The 18,471-nt window shown below is 37.8% G+C and overlaps 1 protein-coding gene across 2 annotated transcripts in view; it reads left to right on the forward strand.

Annotated features, from left to right (window-relative positions):
- Positions 1-460: 460 nt before the first annotated feature.
- The window catches only part of GPR155 (G protein-coupled receptor 155), a 40,086-nt gene continuing 22,075 nt past the window's right edge, over positions 461-18,471 (forward strand). The window contains exons 1-7 of one of the 2 annotated variants that reach the window (XM_028509921.2): positions 461-705; positions 2,682-2,761; positions 4,593-5,089; positions 12,735-13,134; positions 15,474-15,639; positions 16,582-16,737; positions 18,295-18,378. In XM_028509921.2, coding sequence (XP_028365722.1) covers positions 4,624-5,089; positions 12,735-13,134; positions 15,474-15,639; positions 16,582-16,737; positions 18,295-18,378 — 1,272 coding nt within the window. In that variant the 5' untranslated portion in view covers positions 461-705; positions 2,682-2,761; positions 4,593-4,623. The remainder of the gene's footprint in view (positions 706-2,681; positions 2,762-4,592; positions 5,090-12,734; positions 13,135-15,473; positions 15,640-16,581; positions 16,738-18,294; positions 18,379-18,471) is intronic. The other variant, XM_028509920.2, reaches the window with a different exon arrangement.

Consider the following 18,471-nt stretch of genomic DNA (forward strand, 5'->3'; position numbering starts at 1 on the left):
ATAGTTTCCTCCATAGTAGAAACACAAGCAGTCAGGTACTGGGAGCTTATTCTAAATAAAACACAGTGCTAAAGCTTCAGAGACATTTTCATCTCTGATTTCTATTAGAAAAGTCAAGGTCACACTGCCTTGGGAAAGTGGAAGGTGGGATTCTGACCTAGGTCTGACTCTTAAGTCCTTGCGTTTAAACTATGTGCTATAAACTTGACTAGCTTAACTAAAAGAGAAATTGGCGGATCACACGAAGCTGGGTTGGGAAAAAAACCTAAAGTTAACGAGACTACAAATACCGACTGCAACCGCCATCTTGGGAGAGCCGGGTGGCCGGAAGTCCCGCCGCCCAGAGTCTAGCGACTGGGCGGCTCGCGGGGAGTAGAGGCGGGGACCCAGTGTGGAGGCTGGCCGGCGAACAGGAGGGAGGGCCCAGAGACTGTGCGGCTCGGATGCTCCCGGCGAAGGGCGGGGCCGGGGGCGGGGCCTGGAGGTGGGGCGGAGCCGCAAGGCGGGCGCTTGCGGGAGCTGACCCGGCCGCGACTTCCCAGCACCTCACTTTCGCGGAACGTGACTGGGCTGCTGCAGCTGACAGCTGGCAGCTCTCTGCTAGGAGGGCTGTTGGTGGGAGATGACGGTGATTTCCTCCCTGTTTGGCCCACTGTAAGCACCGACTCCCTTCACCGCGCGGCCCCGGGGCTGCAGACGTAGCAGGTGAGATGAGCCCCTGGTGCCCCCGCCTCCGGGATCTGAGTAGGTGGGCAGCGCCTAGGCCCGCAGCCCACTGCCTGCGCCGCCCGCCTCCTCCCCGCAGTGCCCACCTTTAGGACGTGTGGGGCCAGGCGGGTGGGCTTACGCAGGGGAGGAGGCGGCTCGCTTGTCCCCTCCGGCGGCAGAATTGCCATTCCCTAGTTTGAGAAAGACTTCATTTCACCCTGTCCTTCTCCGACTGTTACCCTTATCTCAAGGGGTGGTCGCAGTCTCTGCCCTCCTGGGAGCTTCTGCCCATATACTTGGAGAGTTGCCCCAAATTTTCTTCCTTACCCGTTTTTAGAGTATGTCAGTTACTCTGACGTTGTGACTGTCCTGCCCTGGGGAAGCTGAAGGACCAACTTTTTATTATCCCTGCCACAAATCCCAAGCTGCCTTTCCACTTCTCTGCTGCCTGTCCAGGCACTGGGTTGTAGCTGCTGTCTGGGCGGCCTCTGGGGTTGGCGACTTTCCACACCCTTATCTTGGAGGACCAAAGTCTATCCCTGACAACAAGGGAAGAGCCGAGCTCAGGGCTCCCCACCCTAGGTCTCCAGGGAGGACATTTGGTCCCCTACAAATAGGTGGGAGTGGGTGGACAGTGTGACTGTTGATGTTGCAGGGTGCACTGTACGGTACCACACTACTGTGCTTTTCCCACAGCATAAAGGATATTGGGTGTTTGAGAAATAGACAGCCTAAAAGCTTAAAGCTTTCTCTTGGAAGATATTCACAGCCCTCTTCCCCATTTTTACTTAATAATACCAGTTGTTTACAATTTCAGTTGTTCTGTGTTGTTTAAACCAAAAATGAAGTAGCCTGAAGTGGTTTATATATCTCTACTCCCTGCCCTATTGAGTGGTCAGTTTTTTTACTCTTGACAGATCAGCTTGTTTGTTCCATGGCAAGCCTTGTTTTAATGAGATGAAAAGATTGGATGTAACTTTAAAAAAAGAACAAACCACCAAAACTTCCTGTTGCTGCGGCTAGTATTCATTTTAAAAGAATGCTTTAGAAAGCATCTTTTCCTCCCATGGGGGTGGGGGGAATTAAGATGAGACAAGTCCTTTCTGGTTATTTTGACTTTCTCTCAAATAGCAGGCATTATTTTTATAATATTGAGGAACATTAAAAGAAACCTCATGGAAAGGGGCAGATTACTTTTTAAATTTTCTCTTAATTTTCAAGTAACTGAAAGCTAAACCTGGGTATTATGACAACTATTTGACCATCTCCTTGAGAAAAATGAAGAGCTCTCTCTTCCCTGCTAAAACTACTTAAGATCAAACTAAATTAAACTCCTCTTAATTGTTTGTTATAAAATAAAAATGATAACCTTGTGGCCCATCCTATTCCTCTATTTTAATTGGAGGATCTTTACTACCAAGTATTGTTTGAAGAACTGACATAGAACAATGAATTATGTTTAATTTGTTACCATTACTATTTTGAAGGCTACAGTTCCTAACAGCAATTGCTACTATTTCTTAAAAGCCTACTTTGTGATAAACTACTGAGATAAGCTTAGTATAAAGTCTCCAGTCCTCACAATATTCCTCTAAGGAGGTTTTTCTCTGATTTTATAGTCGAGGAAACTAAGGTCCTGAGAGGCTAGGTAACCTGCCCAAAGAGAGTTGATAAGGGATAAGGCCCAAAATTGAGTTCAGGGCTTTTTGACTCTTTTTACTAAACAACTACTAGTTTAGTTAAACTGTTTGATTTAAAAGCATTGGAATTCACTGATAATGCAAGTCGTGGTGCAAACAAGGGGTAGTGAGCAGTATTAGTTATTAAATCTCCAGGCAAAGAAATATAGGGAACTTTGGGGAAAAAAATAACAAGACTGGGCTAATTTATCACCTTATTCTTTAGCACTGACTTTTCAAGTCACATCTTTAAGGGCTCCAAATGTTTGACACCTTTGTTTAATTGTTTAACAGCTCCTACTTCAACTATGGGTACCTGTACCAGCAGGTAGCTTTCCCAGGATATAATTTGACACTTGCTTGCTAAACTTCAGGTATGTGAATATTGTAGGTTTTGTGTATATTGACCACCGTATCTAATCCTACTAGAAAAATACTCATCCTGATCCAGATTAAATGTAAGTTTTTAAATGGCTCAGTTAATACCAGGGTAGTACAGAGAAAATTATCTTGTTCACACCTCTGAGTATCAGTTGTTGCTGGTCTTTGGCTTGCCATCTGAGTCTTATTAACATGATGTGTGTTTGAGAACTTAACCTGGGCATCGTACATTTCAGAAATGAGCTTTTTTACTTTCTGCCTTATATAAGGTCACTTTAGACGATTAACCCAGAGTAATTATAACTTGGCAGTTGTTGCCATGTTAATTTCAAGTTACTAGGAGGAGCTGGTTATTTGCAGTTGTCTAAACCTCATGTTCATGTATCTGTGGCAACAAGAGGGGAGCATGACAAGTATTGTAATATTATCATTGAGAACTTTTTCTTGCTTTAGCATTTTTCTGAACATCTTTAGAACAGTTTACAACATATTTTGTGTTCCTTAACATTTTATGAATAGCTTTAGAACATTTTAGAACACATTGTGTGGCCTTGGGTCTGTTGCTATAGTGAAAAACTTAGAATACTTTATCATAGAAAAGAGAGGGAGAGAACAAGTGAGAGAAAGAGATTTCTGTCCATGAACTAGTCCCTAAAAGATGATGTTGATTCACTGAAAGGTGAAATAAATATACACATATGGAGTCTCCTGCATGCCATGTACTGTGCTAGGTGTTAGGGACACAACAGTAAGGAGAAACACGCACAGACCCAGTTTGTGTAGCACTTAAAGTCTAGCATAGGAGATAGTCATAAAACAAACAGTCACCGTAATGCACAGTGTAATTATAAAATGAGAAAAGTGGCCTAAAGGTAAGGAACACAGAGAAAGATTCCTGGCCTGGCTGTGGGGTCAGAGAAGCCCTTTCCTGACAGACGTGACTCTTGAACTCTATGATTTGGAGGATAAGTAGGTGTTATGTGTAGGGAGTGGTGGGTGGGTAGAGAAGGGAGCATTTTTAGAGCTAACTGCATATGCAGATTCCATGTAGCACAAGGGGACTGTGGGACATTCAAAAAGGCCAGTATGTGAGGCTGGTGCCTTTTAGTTCCTTAGGTTGGTGGGATGCCATCATTTTTTGGTTTCATTCCCTCTCTTAACATACTATGAAAATTATATTTAACTTTTGTTAAATGATTACTTTGTGCCACATGTAATTGTATGAACTTCACTTGAATAATCTCAAGTTCCTGTGAGGTGGGTACTATTACTACCATTACACAGATGAGGAAAGTGAGACACAGAAAATAACAGTTACTGGTTCAAAGTTGACAAGTGATACTCTAGTATACTCTTTTTCCAATCCTATAGTCAAGTGTGACCACAGGCTGGAAAGGCCCCTTCTGTCTAGTGTGTCTCCTTGATATAGCCTTGAGAACTTCTGAGATTTTGGGGGCACCTGGTTTAGGTGAACATTCTGCAGAGACTCTGAGCTCCAGGCTCTTAATCATTAGGTGGGGCTCCAGGGTGGGTCACTGGAGAGGACCCCGGTGCCTCACTGCAGCTGGGTTACTCGGGTGTGATACTGATTATAGGACAGCAACTGTCCTATAATATTTTGTTCTGACCACCTCTGAGAGTAAAGAGGTTATTGTTAGCAAGGAAACACTCCCACTCTTTTTTTAAAACTGGTATTTTTTTATCTGATGGTAGTTGAAGAAAAGTATGTGTATTTAGCCATTTAATAAGTATGGGTTTACCAGTGTATTCTTTCAACTAGAATTCTCCCTACTGATTGTTATACTGAATCTTCTTTCTTTGCAGAGATCTGATTGGTGTTGGAGAGTGAAAGAAAATGAATTCTTTTTCTGATTTACCTGCCAAGAACTTAACCATAGCTGTCAATGTGACCAACACTGTGTCCTCAACAGTAATGCATGGATTTAATTCTACCAATGACCCATCCTCAATGTCAATAACAAGGCTTTTTCCAGCCTTACTAGAATGCTTTGGCATAGTCTTTTGTGGCTACGTAGCAGGAAGGGCCAATGTCATAACATCAACACAGGCCAAAGGACTGGGAAATTTTGTCTCCAGATTTGCACTTCCAGCTTTGTTATTCAAAAACATGGTTGTGCTTAATTTTTCCAATGTGGACTGGTCTTTCCTGTATAGCATCTTAATTGCCAAAGCTTCTGTATTTTTTGTTGTATGTGTACTAACCTTATTAGTTGCCAGTCCTGATAGTCGATTTAGCAAAGCTGGACTATTCCCCATTTTTGCTACACAAAGTAATGACTTTGCATTGGGATATCCTATAGGTAAGTTATTATTTTATTTTCCAAGTTTTTAAAAAAATTCAAGGGTTTTAGAGGTACCGAAGTTTAAGCCTTTTTATTTATCTAAGCATTTGTTAGTGATCGATACTTACTCTTATATCCAAGAGATCTTTCATGGTTTTTTTCTTAAATATGTCTTAAACTAGGATGAATTATATTTTTCCTTAATAGCAGAGTTTGAGGCTCCTTGCAAGTTCTGCCTAAAACAAATGGTCATATCCAAATAAACTTTGTGAATTTTCTTTCTAATAGTATTTCTTTCTTCTCAATAGTCACATATAAAAGAACTTTAATTTCCAGAAGAGATCAGATTCTGATTTAAATTATATAAAAACATAGGCATATTATAAAAACTGCCATTATTAAATGTTAGCAGTGGAATTTTATGAGGACAGGACTTTTTTCCTGTCTTATATTCCTTACCATATGGAATATATATTATTTTATATTAATGCTCATTTTGTAGCTTGTTCTTCAAAAATGTCAGTGTACTTTTGTTGAAGTTAATTTGTTCTTTAAGAACAAAAATGGGGAGGTTTTTTTCACCTTTCCAACTTTTCCTTCTTCACTTTTCCAATTCTTTAAGCAGCCTAATTTTATGTTTCTAAGTATATATGTTTCTGATGAAACAATAAAAATACCAGTTTGGAATGTTGAGAGATCTTGAAACACCTTTTTTTTCCACACACCCTGCCACTTAGAAAATGTATACTTTGTAACTACTTTTTTTGTATTTTTATTTTTAGATTAATGTTTATGTTGTGCTTTGATCATGTATCATAATGTGAGGACCTGAACATTATGGATACAGTCATTCATTCATTCATTCATTCACTCATTCATAGGGACCCCTTATATACCAGTGACTGTGTTAGCTGTGGGAATGCACCTGTGAACAATATTCTTGTACCTATTGAATTTACATTTTAATGGGAAAATAAAATAATACCAAAATAATGACAAGGGCCATAAAAATAAATAAAGTAGTATAGAGGGGTAGGATTGAGGAGGTACAGCTTAAGGTAGGGAGTCAGTAAAGGCCTTTCTGATGATACAGCTCCTGAACAGAGACAAAAAAATGTAATAAAATGACTATTGAAATCCACCATTAATTTTCCAATTTTCCCCCAACCAATTATTTCACCACTGGCACCAAAAGGATTCTGAGGGACTACCCGTTTTCATCTCTCTCCTCCTCTGACCCTTCTCCATCTCTTTTACCAGAAACAGAGATACACCTGAAAATTAAATGACTATGAGTAAAGCAGGAGGTTTATGAGAGGAGAAACCAGGCTGTTAGATAACTAAGCTATAAATAGTCAGAAACTAGATAGGTGTTTCTTTAAGGTTAGTGAATTTTAAAATTAGAATGAACCAAGCATTTTAAATAAAAACTTATCCATCTCTTCAGAGGTGTTAATTATGTAAACGTATCAAGGGATTTTTGATATAAGGACCTAAGAAGTGGTTCAGCATCATAGTATTAAATATTGAATGAATATTGCTATATCTTAATTTAGACACAAACTATAAATATATAGTTTCATGCTCTCATAGATTAGTAAGCCCATAACTAAATAGAACTAACATTTTAAACTTTGTAGAAGTTTTTCTCATTTATTCTCACTTGAGGTAGGACAAATATTACCCTCATTTTTTTAAAAGATAAGCCTTTTTTTAAAGATTTTATTTATTTATTTTTAGGGAGGGAAAGGAGGGAGAAATAAAGAGAGAGAGAAACATCAATGTGCGGTTGCTGGGGGCCGTGGCCTGCAACCCAGGCATGTGCCATGGCTGGGAATCGAACCTGCGATGCTTTGGTTCACAGCCCACGCTCAATCCACTGAGCTACGCCAGCCAGGGCAATCCTCATTTTTAAGTAAGGAGTCAGGCTTACAGAGATTTAATTGCCTTATCCCAGGTCACATAGCTTACAGGTGCCTGAGATCCGAGTGTAGGTCTTCTGGTTCTAAATCCTGGGCATTCTCTTATGCCACACAGTTATATAACATGCCCATTTAATCTTCAGAAGACCAAGTAGCCCTTGTAATATATTACTTTCACAGATAATCAACTTTTTATTATCTTTACATTAATCTAAAATATATTATCCATTTTCATATCAAGGCAGAATCTCCAACTAAAAAAGGTAGTCAGCCATATTCATCATTGCTTTTCCTATGTCCCACATTAAATCAGTGAATCTGTTAATAATTGTGTTTCTAGAAGTGTTCCAGCCCAATTTCCCTGATGATTATGCTCATAGTTTAAGTCCTCACCTGAGGATATGCTTATTGATTTTGGAGAGAGAGGAAGGGTGAGAGAGAAGGAAAAGGAAACAATGTGAGAGAGAAACATCAATTGATTGCTTCCTGTATGTGCCCCAAGTGAGGATTGAACTCACAACCTAGGTATGTGCCATGACTTGGCATTGAACCCATGACCCTTGCTTGGTGCACGGGATGGGGCTCCAACCAGCTGAGTCCACTGGCCAGGGCTATGCTCATAGATTTTGAGCTGTAATATATTTTTTAAAATTTTAAATAAAAAAATAAGAGCTATTGTAACATTAGATTATAGAAAATAACTTTACCACAATCCAGTAGAATAGACTGAAGTGCTTTTCCACTTACCCGCAGATTGGAAGGTGTGCTATAGAACTGCAGGGCTGTGCATCTGCGGCAGTGAGGTGATTTATTATTGCTGTCCATGCCCATCGCTTTCTGGCCTCATTCAGTGTGAACAGAGAAGACTTTGTCTCTAGAGAGAAGACCCTTTCAGTTTGTTGTGTGGCCTCTCCCAGGAATTCCCACTTGCTTGTTCACAGATAAACATCATCGCTTACAAGAACTGATCTTTTTAAGACCATTTGTTTTTCAATATCAGTCCAGTTTACAGGTGACTCAGGAGAAGGCAGATCATGAATGAATACAGAGAAAGGACAGTCATGGTTCCTTTTCTCTAGCCTATGACAATTATAATAGTTATGAGACTACGTTAAAATCATTTATCTACACTGAAGTGACAGAAAACTGTAGTGCCTTATTACAGACTGAAAAAGCTCTCTGGGTTTTTTTGTTTGTTTTTGATTTTAGAACAATTCTTTTCAAAGGTACTTAAAGAAACTTGAGTAGAGAGAAACCAAGGTGAAATGTTGATTTCAGTAAACCAGAATGGTTCCCTGCCTTGGTCATTAAAAGATACTAATAGGGCACAGTTAAATCCTATAATTTATTCCTCAAATGATGCTGATAACATAAGTACCCTGACTAATCATAATTATGCTGTAGTGCTTGAGCTGTAAACAGAAAGGAAATGAAGCATTTAACTATATGCCATTAAGTAATAGAATGATCTTGTCTGGGTCTCTGTGTTATTTGCTAGGGATTGAAAACCTGCCAGAATCAAAGTAGGAGCCACAATGGGTGGCTAATTTTGTCTCTTAGTTTTCAAAGCTATATAGTAATTCCTCAAAGTGGAATTCTCTCCTCCTCCTCAAGAGCCTTATTTCTAAGTGTTAACTAATTAGAACTTAATAGTTTATAGAATGACTATAAATCTAATTTGTTAGTAGGGGTCACTGCTTTCATATATTATATATATTTTTTCAGATTTGTAAAACCATCTTCAGATTGGTAACAAAAGAATAGCACTACCAATTTAAAAAGATATCATGTTAAGCTCTGACCAGTGTGGCTCGGTTGAAGGTTGTCCCACAATGTGAAAGGTCACTGATTCGATTCCCCATCAGGGTACATGCCTGGGTTGCAGGCCAGGTGCCTGGTTGGGGCAGGTGTAAAAGGCAACCGATTGATGTTCCTCTCATAAATTGATGTTTCTCTCCCTCCCTTTCTTTCTCCCTTCACCTCCCTCTAAAAATAAATAAATAAAATCTTTTTCAAGACAATGTTAAGTAATTATGCAAATGAATGGCAGGAAGGGATTGAAATTTCCATATTTAACCATGTTCTTATAGTAATTTAACAAGTATTTATTTATTCCCAATGTTTTGCTGTCCTGCTAGACTACTTTTGCCTTCAAATACCTGTTCAACCGACTTAAAAATACCCCAATAATAACCTACTTTGTAAATATTCAGAATAGGAAAAAAGGAGAAAATTTGGATAAAAAAAGAAAACAGGTTAACAAACAACAATTAGGTATAAATTACTGTGTGTTACAAAATACATTTTTATTTCGCCTAAAACCTTTAACCTTCATTGATGTGTTAATTCCATTCAGCAACTATTTTCAGATCTGCTCGGTGCTGTGCTGGGGCTCGACAGTTATAATATGATGCCTCCAAAGAGCTTAGAATTAGTTGAGGTGGCACTAGCATGAAACAAGTTACCAGCGCCATCCAGAGAAGAGGATGTCCATGATATCGATTGAAGACTTGGTGGGAGCAGTAGTACCTGTGATGGGCCTTAAACAGTAGACAAGGTTTAGATAAGAAAGGAGAGACTTCAAGAAGTTGGACGATGATGATCAGTATGCATCAGAACTAGTTACGAACCTGGTGTTTGTCCGGTCTAACTATGATATTAAACTGGCTGATGGAGGCTTTGCACTAGGGAATGGGTATTTCCAGAGAGATGAGCTGGGGAGGTGAGGGGCCAGTTGTGGAGACTGGACTGTGAATGGCAAAAGAAAGGTTTTATAGTTATTCTTTGGGGTGGTGAGAACTTCGGAAGTCTTATTTTTTGAAAGTTAAGATTTAGATGATATTGTCAGCAGTGAATAAAATGGATGAAGGAGGTGGCCAAGAAAAAACAAAAGGATATTGGTTGGAAACATGTTAAGTAACCCAGTCTTGAAATTTTTGACCAATGGTAGTAGTAGGAATCAAAAGGAAAAAATATAAAAGATCCTGAAAAAAGAGAAAGCACTTGGTGATTGGCTAGCCACAGATAATAAAGACTGTTGCTCAAATTTGTATTGAGCTTTAAAACAATCTAAAGTCTATTAAATGCTAGTGTGCCAGGAAAATACTGTGTTTTGCCATGTACGATGCACTCCTCGGTATAATGCACACCTATGTTTTGCGCACATTATACAAGGGATTATTATACCCATGGCATGTAATCATTGTGCCCATGTATAACATGTATCCTTGCTTCTCCCTAAAAAATTTGGGCAAAAAAGTGCGCATTATACATGGCAAAAAATGTAAATTCTGAAAAAGGCATTAACTTAAGAGACTCTGTGGGCTGTAAGTTTATGCATTTTATCCAAGTTTATGTGTTTTATCTTGGCCATTTGGGAAAATTCTTGTGCTCAGATTGAAAACACAAGGCTTTTCTAAAATATAATCTCTATTTTTAAAATTGAGTGGTGGGCAGAGATGGATGTCTTAGACATAGAATATCTGATCAGAAAAAGTTTTACTCACTACCTTGAAATAGTTATCAAAAGTGCTGCTTTTTTTTACTTAAAAGATAAAACCTTATGACACACGAAAGAAACCACTGAGGGTTATAGAGCTAGTATATCGAGGGTGGAAATCAGAAAGAATTTGTGAAATTTTATGTGATCAAATGTGTTTTGTTTAACCACTGCTTCATTTCAGGGCTATAGACCTCTGCATGTGCTTAACTAAAAAGAAGGAAATTGATTCTTATAAGAAGTAGTTTTTTAGCTAATGAGAACAAGGTGAACGTCTACAGGTTATATAATCTAGTTACATAACTTTAACAGGACACTTGCATGCCATTAAATGAAGCTTACATACCCTGAGTAAGTAAACAAATATATTTTCCCACCCGTGTCACTGTATCTCAATGTCAACTGAGAAAGCTAATCTTTTACATTTTTTCACTTGATTGCCTCTCTCCTTGTGAGTGACTGTGGTTGTTCTTTTGTCTTTCTTAACCTCAAATCACTTATGAATCAGCCTTTAAATATTAGGTTGAATGATTTCAGAACTCATTGCCAAAAATGTGCCTAGAGACCAGGTTGCTTACTTCAAGGCTCTAAATTGCTCTGATCAGTCTACAACCAGGTCACCAACCCTCACTTTCACCAAGAAACTGCTATAAGTCTGGTCCAACCCACCATACGCCTTTTTAAGGAGACTTAACTTATGCAGCAGTTAGGTTCTAAAGCCATCATGTACAATCAGACCCTTGAAAAATCCCTTAAGTCACCTACACAATACAGCACACATACTCTGTGTATACTCCTCAGTCTAACCCAGCCCAATTTTTTTGCTAGCATTGTTCTTCAGAGAAGAAGTTAAGTTGTTCATTTGCATATGGAAACTTGCTTTATGGAAAAGTAAAAAACGCTTTTGTTTTCCTTGAGAGAGTAGTAGAATTTGTGTTAGTTAAATGTGCATTCCATGACTCCACCCTTCCAAACATTTCTTATCCATCTTTCAGTCCCTAATTCTTCAGCATCTTCACTGGTCTTCCTTGAAGCCCTGCATTCCCTTTCATTCCCTTCAGATGGAGACTACCCCTTTTCTCATTGCCTGCATGCTATGTGAGCAATGGTAGACAGGACTGGCTTCCTCCCAGCCACTTTGTACTGCTGCTAGGCCGTTATTATTTGCTCTTTGTAAAAATGGCCTCTTTGAGGTTCAAGCACAGACTCACTGCTCTCATCTACTGACCTCATTCTAGTCATTCCTCATTCATTGAAGACTTGAATATGTTAGCCACATATTCAAGTCTTATCTTCTCTGCTGCCAAAATTTGCCATTATCTTGCTTGACTTTAGCATCCATGTGAATTACGGGTCAAATTCTCTGCCCTCTTAGTTCCTTGACCTTCTCATTATCAGTGATGTTTTTCTCTACTCCATTTCAGCCACCAATTAGCATGGCCATCATAGGTTATTCTGGACCTACTCAACTGTGCAATATTAAATTCAAGAGCTTATTATCTGACTACTCTGAAGTCCTAAACTTCCAACTACATCTAATTCTTAGACTTCATGGGGAACTCCAGTTCTCTTTTCTGTGGGCCATCACCCATCCCCACTTCTCCTGTATAGCTTGGACTTCATCCCTTCAATGTTCATTTTTGAGTTTGTCGTCTGCTACTTGCTCATCTGTCCTTTGTTATAAGGATTTTACTTTTGAATTGTTTCTCTTAAGAATTCTACAATTCACCCTGGCTGGTGTGACTCAGTTGGAGCATGATCCTGTACGCCAAAAACTTGTGCGTTCAATTCCTAATCAGGGCATATACCTAAGTTATGAGTTTTCCCAGGTTGGGGCACATATGGGAAAAAAAAACAATCAGTGTTTCTTTCTCACATTGATTTCCTCTCTCTCCCTCCCTCTCTCTCCAAAATCAAGAAACATTAAAAAAAAGAACTCTACAGTTCTTCCATTTTATTGTGACTAGTCTAAGCCTCTACTAAGTAAAATTTAGGAGATATTACTAAAAATTTGTAAAAGTTGATTATTATGAGCTAATTATTATTGAACATGTTATGTTTTTCTTTTTTTCAATTTTCCTACTAAATTGCTCTGTTTACAAAACAAAGCTAATGAGGTCATTCTGCGCTATTTAGGCTTAATTTACAATATGGTATAATCGTGCACAGAAAATGTTATACACATAATGTATTAGTTTCTATAATAATCATTTTAAAATCAATTTTAATTCTTGTTTTGCAGTTGAAGCTTTATATCAAACTACATACCCAGAATATCTCCAGTACATTTATTTGGTGGCACCAATATCTCTTATGATGTTAAACCCTATAGGGTTCATTTTCTGTGAAATCCAGAAGTGGAAAGACAGTCAAAATGCTTCTCAAAACAAAATAAAAATTGTGGGACTTGGACTTCTGCGAGTATTACAGAATCCAATAGTATTTATGGTCTTCATTGGCATTGCCTTCAATTTTATTCTTGACCAAAAGGTGCCGGAATATATGGAAAATTTCCTTGATGGACTTGCAAATTCTTTTTCCGGAGCAGCTCTATTTTATCTTGGTCTCACAATGGTAGGAAAAATAAAAAAACTGAAGAAATCAGCATTTGTCGTTCTAATTCTTCTCATCACAGCTAAACTGTAAGTTTCACTTATTTAACTTGGGGATTATATTTTATGAAAGTCTTATTTAGCCAGCTCATTGGAATGTCTGTAACCATTTTCTCTTTAAGTAATTTGATGATAATAATTCCTCCTAACTGAATACTTGTGATTTAAAGGAAAATGTGATGTTGGTGTATTGTGGAAAGAAATTTTCTTATTTCATGTAGGTTATCCTTTCTGTTTTACTGTTAGAGGCTAAAGACTATTGGCTTTCCTTCAGCTTTTATATAATTTCACTGAATATCTCCTAATGTCCAAGTGCAATAACATTTCTTAAGGAATTTTGCAGGATTTCTGAGTTTTCTAAATCTGTTAAAATCCTAAAGTCCAAAGCATCTTAGTCATGAAAAGAAAAATAATTTTTAATACAAACTCTTTCAAATGCATATAGTCATGAATTTGGAGAAAATCTTCTGTAATACTGAGGGTGGTTGAAATTTCTAAATAGAACTAAGTTAATGTGAATGATTATTATCAACCATCTAATCCTAGCCTGTCAAAGAGTTATCAGCCCCTCAGTTAATAGTTCTTCAGCTTACTTAGCTCCTTGGCCATAGAGTTATACTTCATGGTGCAAGTGACATCAGTTTTACTGCCAGATTATCCCAGGGTACTTGGGGCTTTCTTAACTTTGAGTTCAGCTCTTATATTGCCAGTTAATTTTATGAGACCAGTGCAATATAAAATAGTATCTATATTTTCAAAATAGTACACATGAATACAAATTCTATCTATAATATTCTAATATAATATTCTATCAATAATAATAAGAATATAGTTTATGGTGGTATAATGCTCCTTAGAAGTAAAATATTAATTAGTATTGGCACAGTAATAGATATAGTTCTAACAGTAATAGTATTATCAGCTTATAAGTAGAATTTAAATACTCTCATTTAAAAAAATCGTTGAAGTCCTCACCTGAGGATATATTTATTAATTTTAGAGAGAAAGGAAGGGAGAGAGAGAGAAAGAAACATTGATGTGAGAGAGAAACATCAGTTGGTTACCTCCTGGATGCACCCCAATTGGGGATTGAACCTGCAACCTAGATATGTGCCCTGACCGAGATCAAACTTGCAACCTTTTGGTGTGCAGGATGACACTCCAGCCAACTGAGCCACTGGGCCAGGGCTAAATATTCTCATTTTTTAACACCTTTTTTCTGAGTCTTCGATCCCTATTTAATATTTTCATGTATTTTGTTAATTTTATTTAATTTTAGAAAGAAGGGAAAGGAGGGAGAAAGCAAGGGAGAAAAACATCGATGTGCAAGCAAAACACTGATTGGTTGCCTCTTGCATGCCCCTCATGGGGGACCTGGCCTGCAGCCACGTGCCCTGCCCAGGACTTGAACCTGCAACCTTTCCATTTGTGGGAGGATGCCCAACCAACCCACTGAGCCACACCAGTCAGGACTTACCTACTTTTTTAATTAAAAAAGTGTGCAGAAGAGATCTTGATCCTAGAGCATCTCTCTAAGAGCGGCTGTAAAAATATCATCAACCTTGGTCTTGTTGTTTTTAGGAGGAACCTCTGTTAGCACAGCCACTATTGATAACGCCCTTTCTATGGAATCCTGAAGGATTTGTTTAATAATTGACTCTTAGCGGGGAGGGTTGGGTGGGTGGGCTGGAATGGGAGTAGGGGGGAGAAAACTGTACTTGAACAATGATTAAAATTTAAAAAAAAAATTGATTCTTCACTATATCCAGATTTCACCAATTTTCTGCTCTATTTCAATTGTTTCTGTTTCTTTGCTAAACCTTTGTCTTTCCAAAGATGAAGAGTTGATTGTAAGATACCCACTTTTCTACTGTTTTTGAAAACCTAATTGAGCAACATTATCATTACCTAAACCGTTTAAACCCCTAATCATGATTTTTAAAAAAGCTTTGTTTTTCAAAATTGAGTTTAGTAATTTTCTTTTTAAAAGTTTACCCAGATTGTCAATCTTTTTTCTTTTAACATTTCAATGAACTAATAGAGGAAACAAGGAACAGCAGCTATTTTTATAACTTTTGCAAGCTTTTTGCAAGAAAATTATTTGTAGAACAAAAGTCTGATTTTCTTCTTCCTAATTACTAACGTTTAAAGTATTTTTAGAATACTGTTACACTTTAAATGGCTGTAAGTTGAATTCTTGAGTCTTTCAATGAAATATCCACAAGTAGGCATACAGAGAATGTGTACATACAAATAGATATACCTTCTAGGAAGAACAATGACCTAATGCCAAGTTCACAAGAGCCATTTACCACTTGGGGACCAGCATGCTTGGGTATCAAGTTATGATGCATTTCTTGTTTCTTCAGCCTGGTGTTGCCACTTCTGTGCAGAGAAATGGTAGAGGTCTTGGACAAGGGCGACAGTGTAGTGAACCATACAAGTTTATCAAATTACGCATTTTTGTACGGCGTTTTTCCTGTAGCACCGGGAGTGGCCATCTTTGCAACACAGTTCAATATGGAAGTGGAGATTGTACGTATACACCACGTTCTGAGTTTGATTGCTTGTGTGGTTAATAGAGAGTGAGTTTTCAAAAAACAGAAGTCAGAATTTTTTAATGAGAACTTAATATCTATAAGTTACTTCATGGTATATAAAGAGGCATCCTGTGACATCATGTAACAAGTTTTTAATCTGGGGTTTTCATTCAGCCAGGATGTTTTTCATTAGTCTTTTTTAGTTTCAAGTATTTTATTTCTGTACTTATACTTAAGCCTAAAGGTTATTTATGGAAGGGTAACTTTTGAAATTTTGAGGGAAAAAGATTCTATTTCACTCATAATTCAGCCTCCAAATGGAAAACACCACATAATCAACTGCAGCAAATAGCTAAAATCAATTAAAACCAAGTTGTTATCAGTGTCTAAGTATATTGTACATGTTCTTTACAGCAGTAGAGTAAATGTTTTTGAAATATAACATGAAGGTACTAAATTTAACAAAGTGTTAATTTAGGCTTAACAAAAGTTGCTTCCATTTTTGGTCTATAAAATGTTTGCATAGTAATTTTATGCTTTTTTAACTTGCTCTTATTGCCCCATATTTTATGAAATAGTTTGAAAGGAAACTGGTCATCAGTTTAATTAGATCACTAATATGGTTTACTTCTTAGAACCTAGACGATAACCATCAGCCAAGGGATGTCTGCTGCTGTTCGTTATATGAAAGTAGAAACTAACTGAGCATAGACTGGAAAAGGAGCCAAGGGAACTTAATGGTGTTTTTTTTAAAAAAGAGTGCTCAGAAAGGGGGAATATGGCATCAGATGACATGCTGGATTCTGTGATGTCTTTTTACTGACTCTTGCTTTTATTTTAGAATGCCTTAGTGTGCTGTGGCCATTTAAAGTTGGAGGTAATTGTTTAAGTGTGACTGTGATTTGACCCTTTCCTCAATTTGATTTTATTTTTACAGATAACCTCAGGGATGGTAATAAGCACATTTGTGTCTGCACCAATCATGTACGTTTCTGCGTGGTTACTGACCTTTCCCTCAATGGACCCTAAGCCTTTGGCTTATGCCATCCAGAATGTTAGTTTTGATATAAGTATTATCAGCCTGGTCTCCTTGGTAAGTATGTTTCAGTGTAAAAATGAATGAAAACCACAGAATAAATTTGCAGATAGCTTGGTAACAGAAATTTAGGAATTTAAAAATCTAATTTTGTAGGCAGTAGAGAACACTAAAGCCTACCTGTAAAATATGATATCAGTCTTAAGAGATTTGTGTTTCAAACTCGGAGTTAGAATTGTATAGCAGACAAGGCATGAAATTTAGTCAGACCCAAACTTGACTTTGGCTCTATCACAAACTAGCTGTATGTCTCTGTGGAGTTACCTTGTCGTCTCTAAGCTTCAGTTTTCTCAGCTATAAAGTAGAGATAATAATTTTACCTATTTTCTTTGGTTGCTTGAAGGATCACATGAGACAGTATGTGAGGAAAGCATCCTGTACGTGGTGAATCACTACACAAATACTGGCTATCACAGCATCACGGGGTTGAGGGATCCTCGGGATCCCATCCATTCACCCATTTAATGTTAATGAAACTTTTTGGATATATCTTGCTCAGGTTAAATACTTACACTTTCGACAACTAGAGTATTTTATAAATTGTCTATTGAATACAAGCAGTATTTTGGTTGAAAAAAGACAACTTTTACTGTTAAAGGAAAGGAAGTGGGGATGAATAGGTATATTGGTAACAAATATGTAATAAATGTAATTTTTAGGAAATTTCACTTCTGCTACATATTCCTAACAATCCATGCCCATTGGTAGGAGGGCAGTTTGGGGAGAGAGACAATATAAGTTTTGATGGACAATGAGGGGAGCAGAAAGAAGGAAATTAACCAGCATACTTGGCTGGCCGCTATATAGGTAGAATAGAAACCCTATCCTTCTCACTATAAGGAATGAAAGAAAATCTTAAGGTAGGCAATGTGTATTGTTTGAAGTAAGATAGCCTGGAATTTAGATACCACATGAGTCAATGGAATCAAAAAGGGAGAATGTAACCCTGACTGGTGTGGCTCAGTTGGTTGGGCATCATCCTGCAAAGCGAAAGGTCACTGGTTCAATTTCCAGTCAAAGCGCATGCTTGGGTTGCGAGTTCGTCCCTGGTGGGGCGTGTATAAGAGGCAACTGATCAATGTTTCTCTCTCATATCAATGTTTCTGTCCCTCTCTTTCTCCCTCCCTTCCCCTCACTCTAAAAATAAATAAACTCTTTTAAAAAACACGGGAGAACTCAGTGCATTGTAGCTCCATCTCCCATTGAAGCTCGCTCCCTGAATAGTTGGCTATGAACCTGTGTCCCATCCCAGCCACCAAAGGTAGGGGAAGTTAGAACATGGCCCTGGTCAAGGTTCTCAAAGACCCTGTCATTTTTGGACAGTTGGTTTACGATAGGACCTCTCCATGCTTTTTATTTTACCTTGGCTATAGTAATCTACCTTGATACCATTTAGGGAATAGACAGATTAAATACAATGTTGGAATTTTTTTTCTGAACCAGGATAAAGTGGATTCTTTAAAGAGGCTAATGAATGAATTCAATAAGTAATTGAATTATAAAGATTATAAAAATTAAGAAACCTGAATAACCTTTGAACCTTTTGCCTTTAAGATCTGGTCTCTGGCTATTCTTCTTCTGAGTAAAAAATATAAACAGCTTCCTCATATGCTTACAACTAATTTACTCATCGCTCAGGTTAGTAAACCTATAGATATTTAGAACTATGGCTTTCTCATCTCCACTACTACTGAGAAGAAAATTACTTATAAAGTAATTTTATAAGTTACT

This window comes from Phyllostomus discolor, chromosome 4, assembly GCF_004126475.2.
Source record: "Phyllostomus discolor isolate MPI-MPIP mPhyDis1 chromosome 4, mPhyDis1.pri.v3, whole genome shotgun sequence".
NCBI classification, from domain to species: domain Eukaryota; kingdom Metazoa; phylum Chordata; class Mammalia; order Chiroptera; family Phyllostomidae; genus Phyllostomus; species Phyllostomus discolor.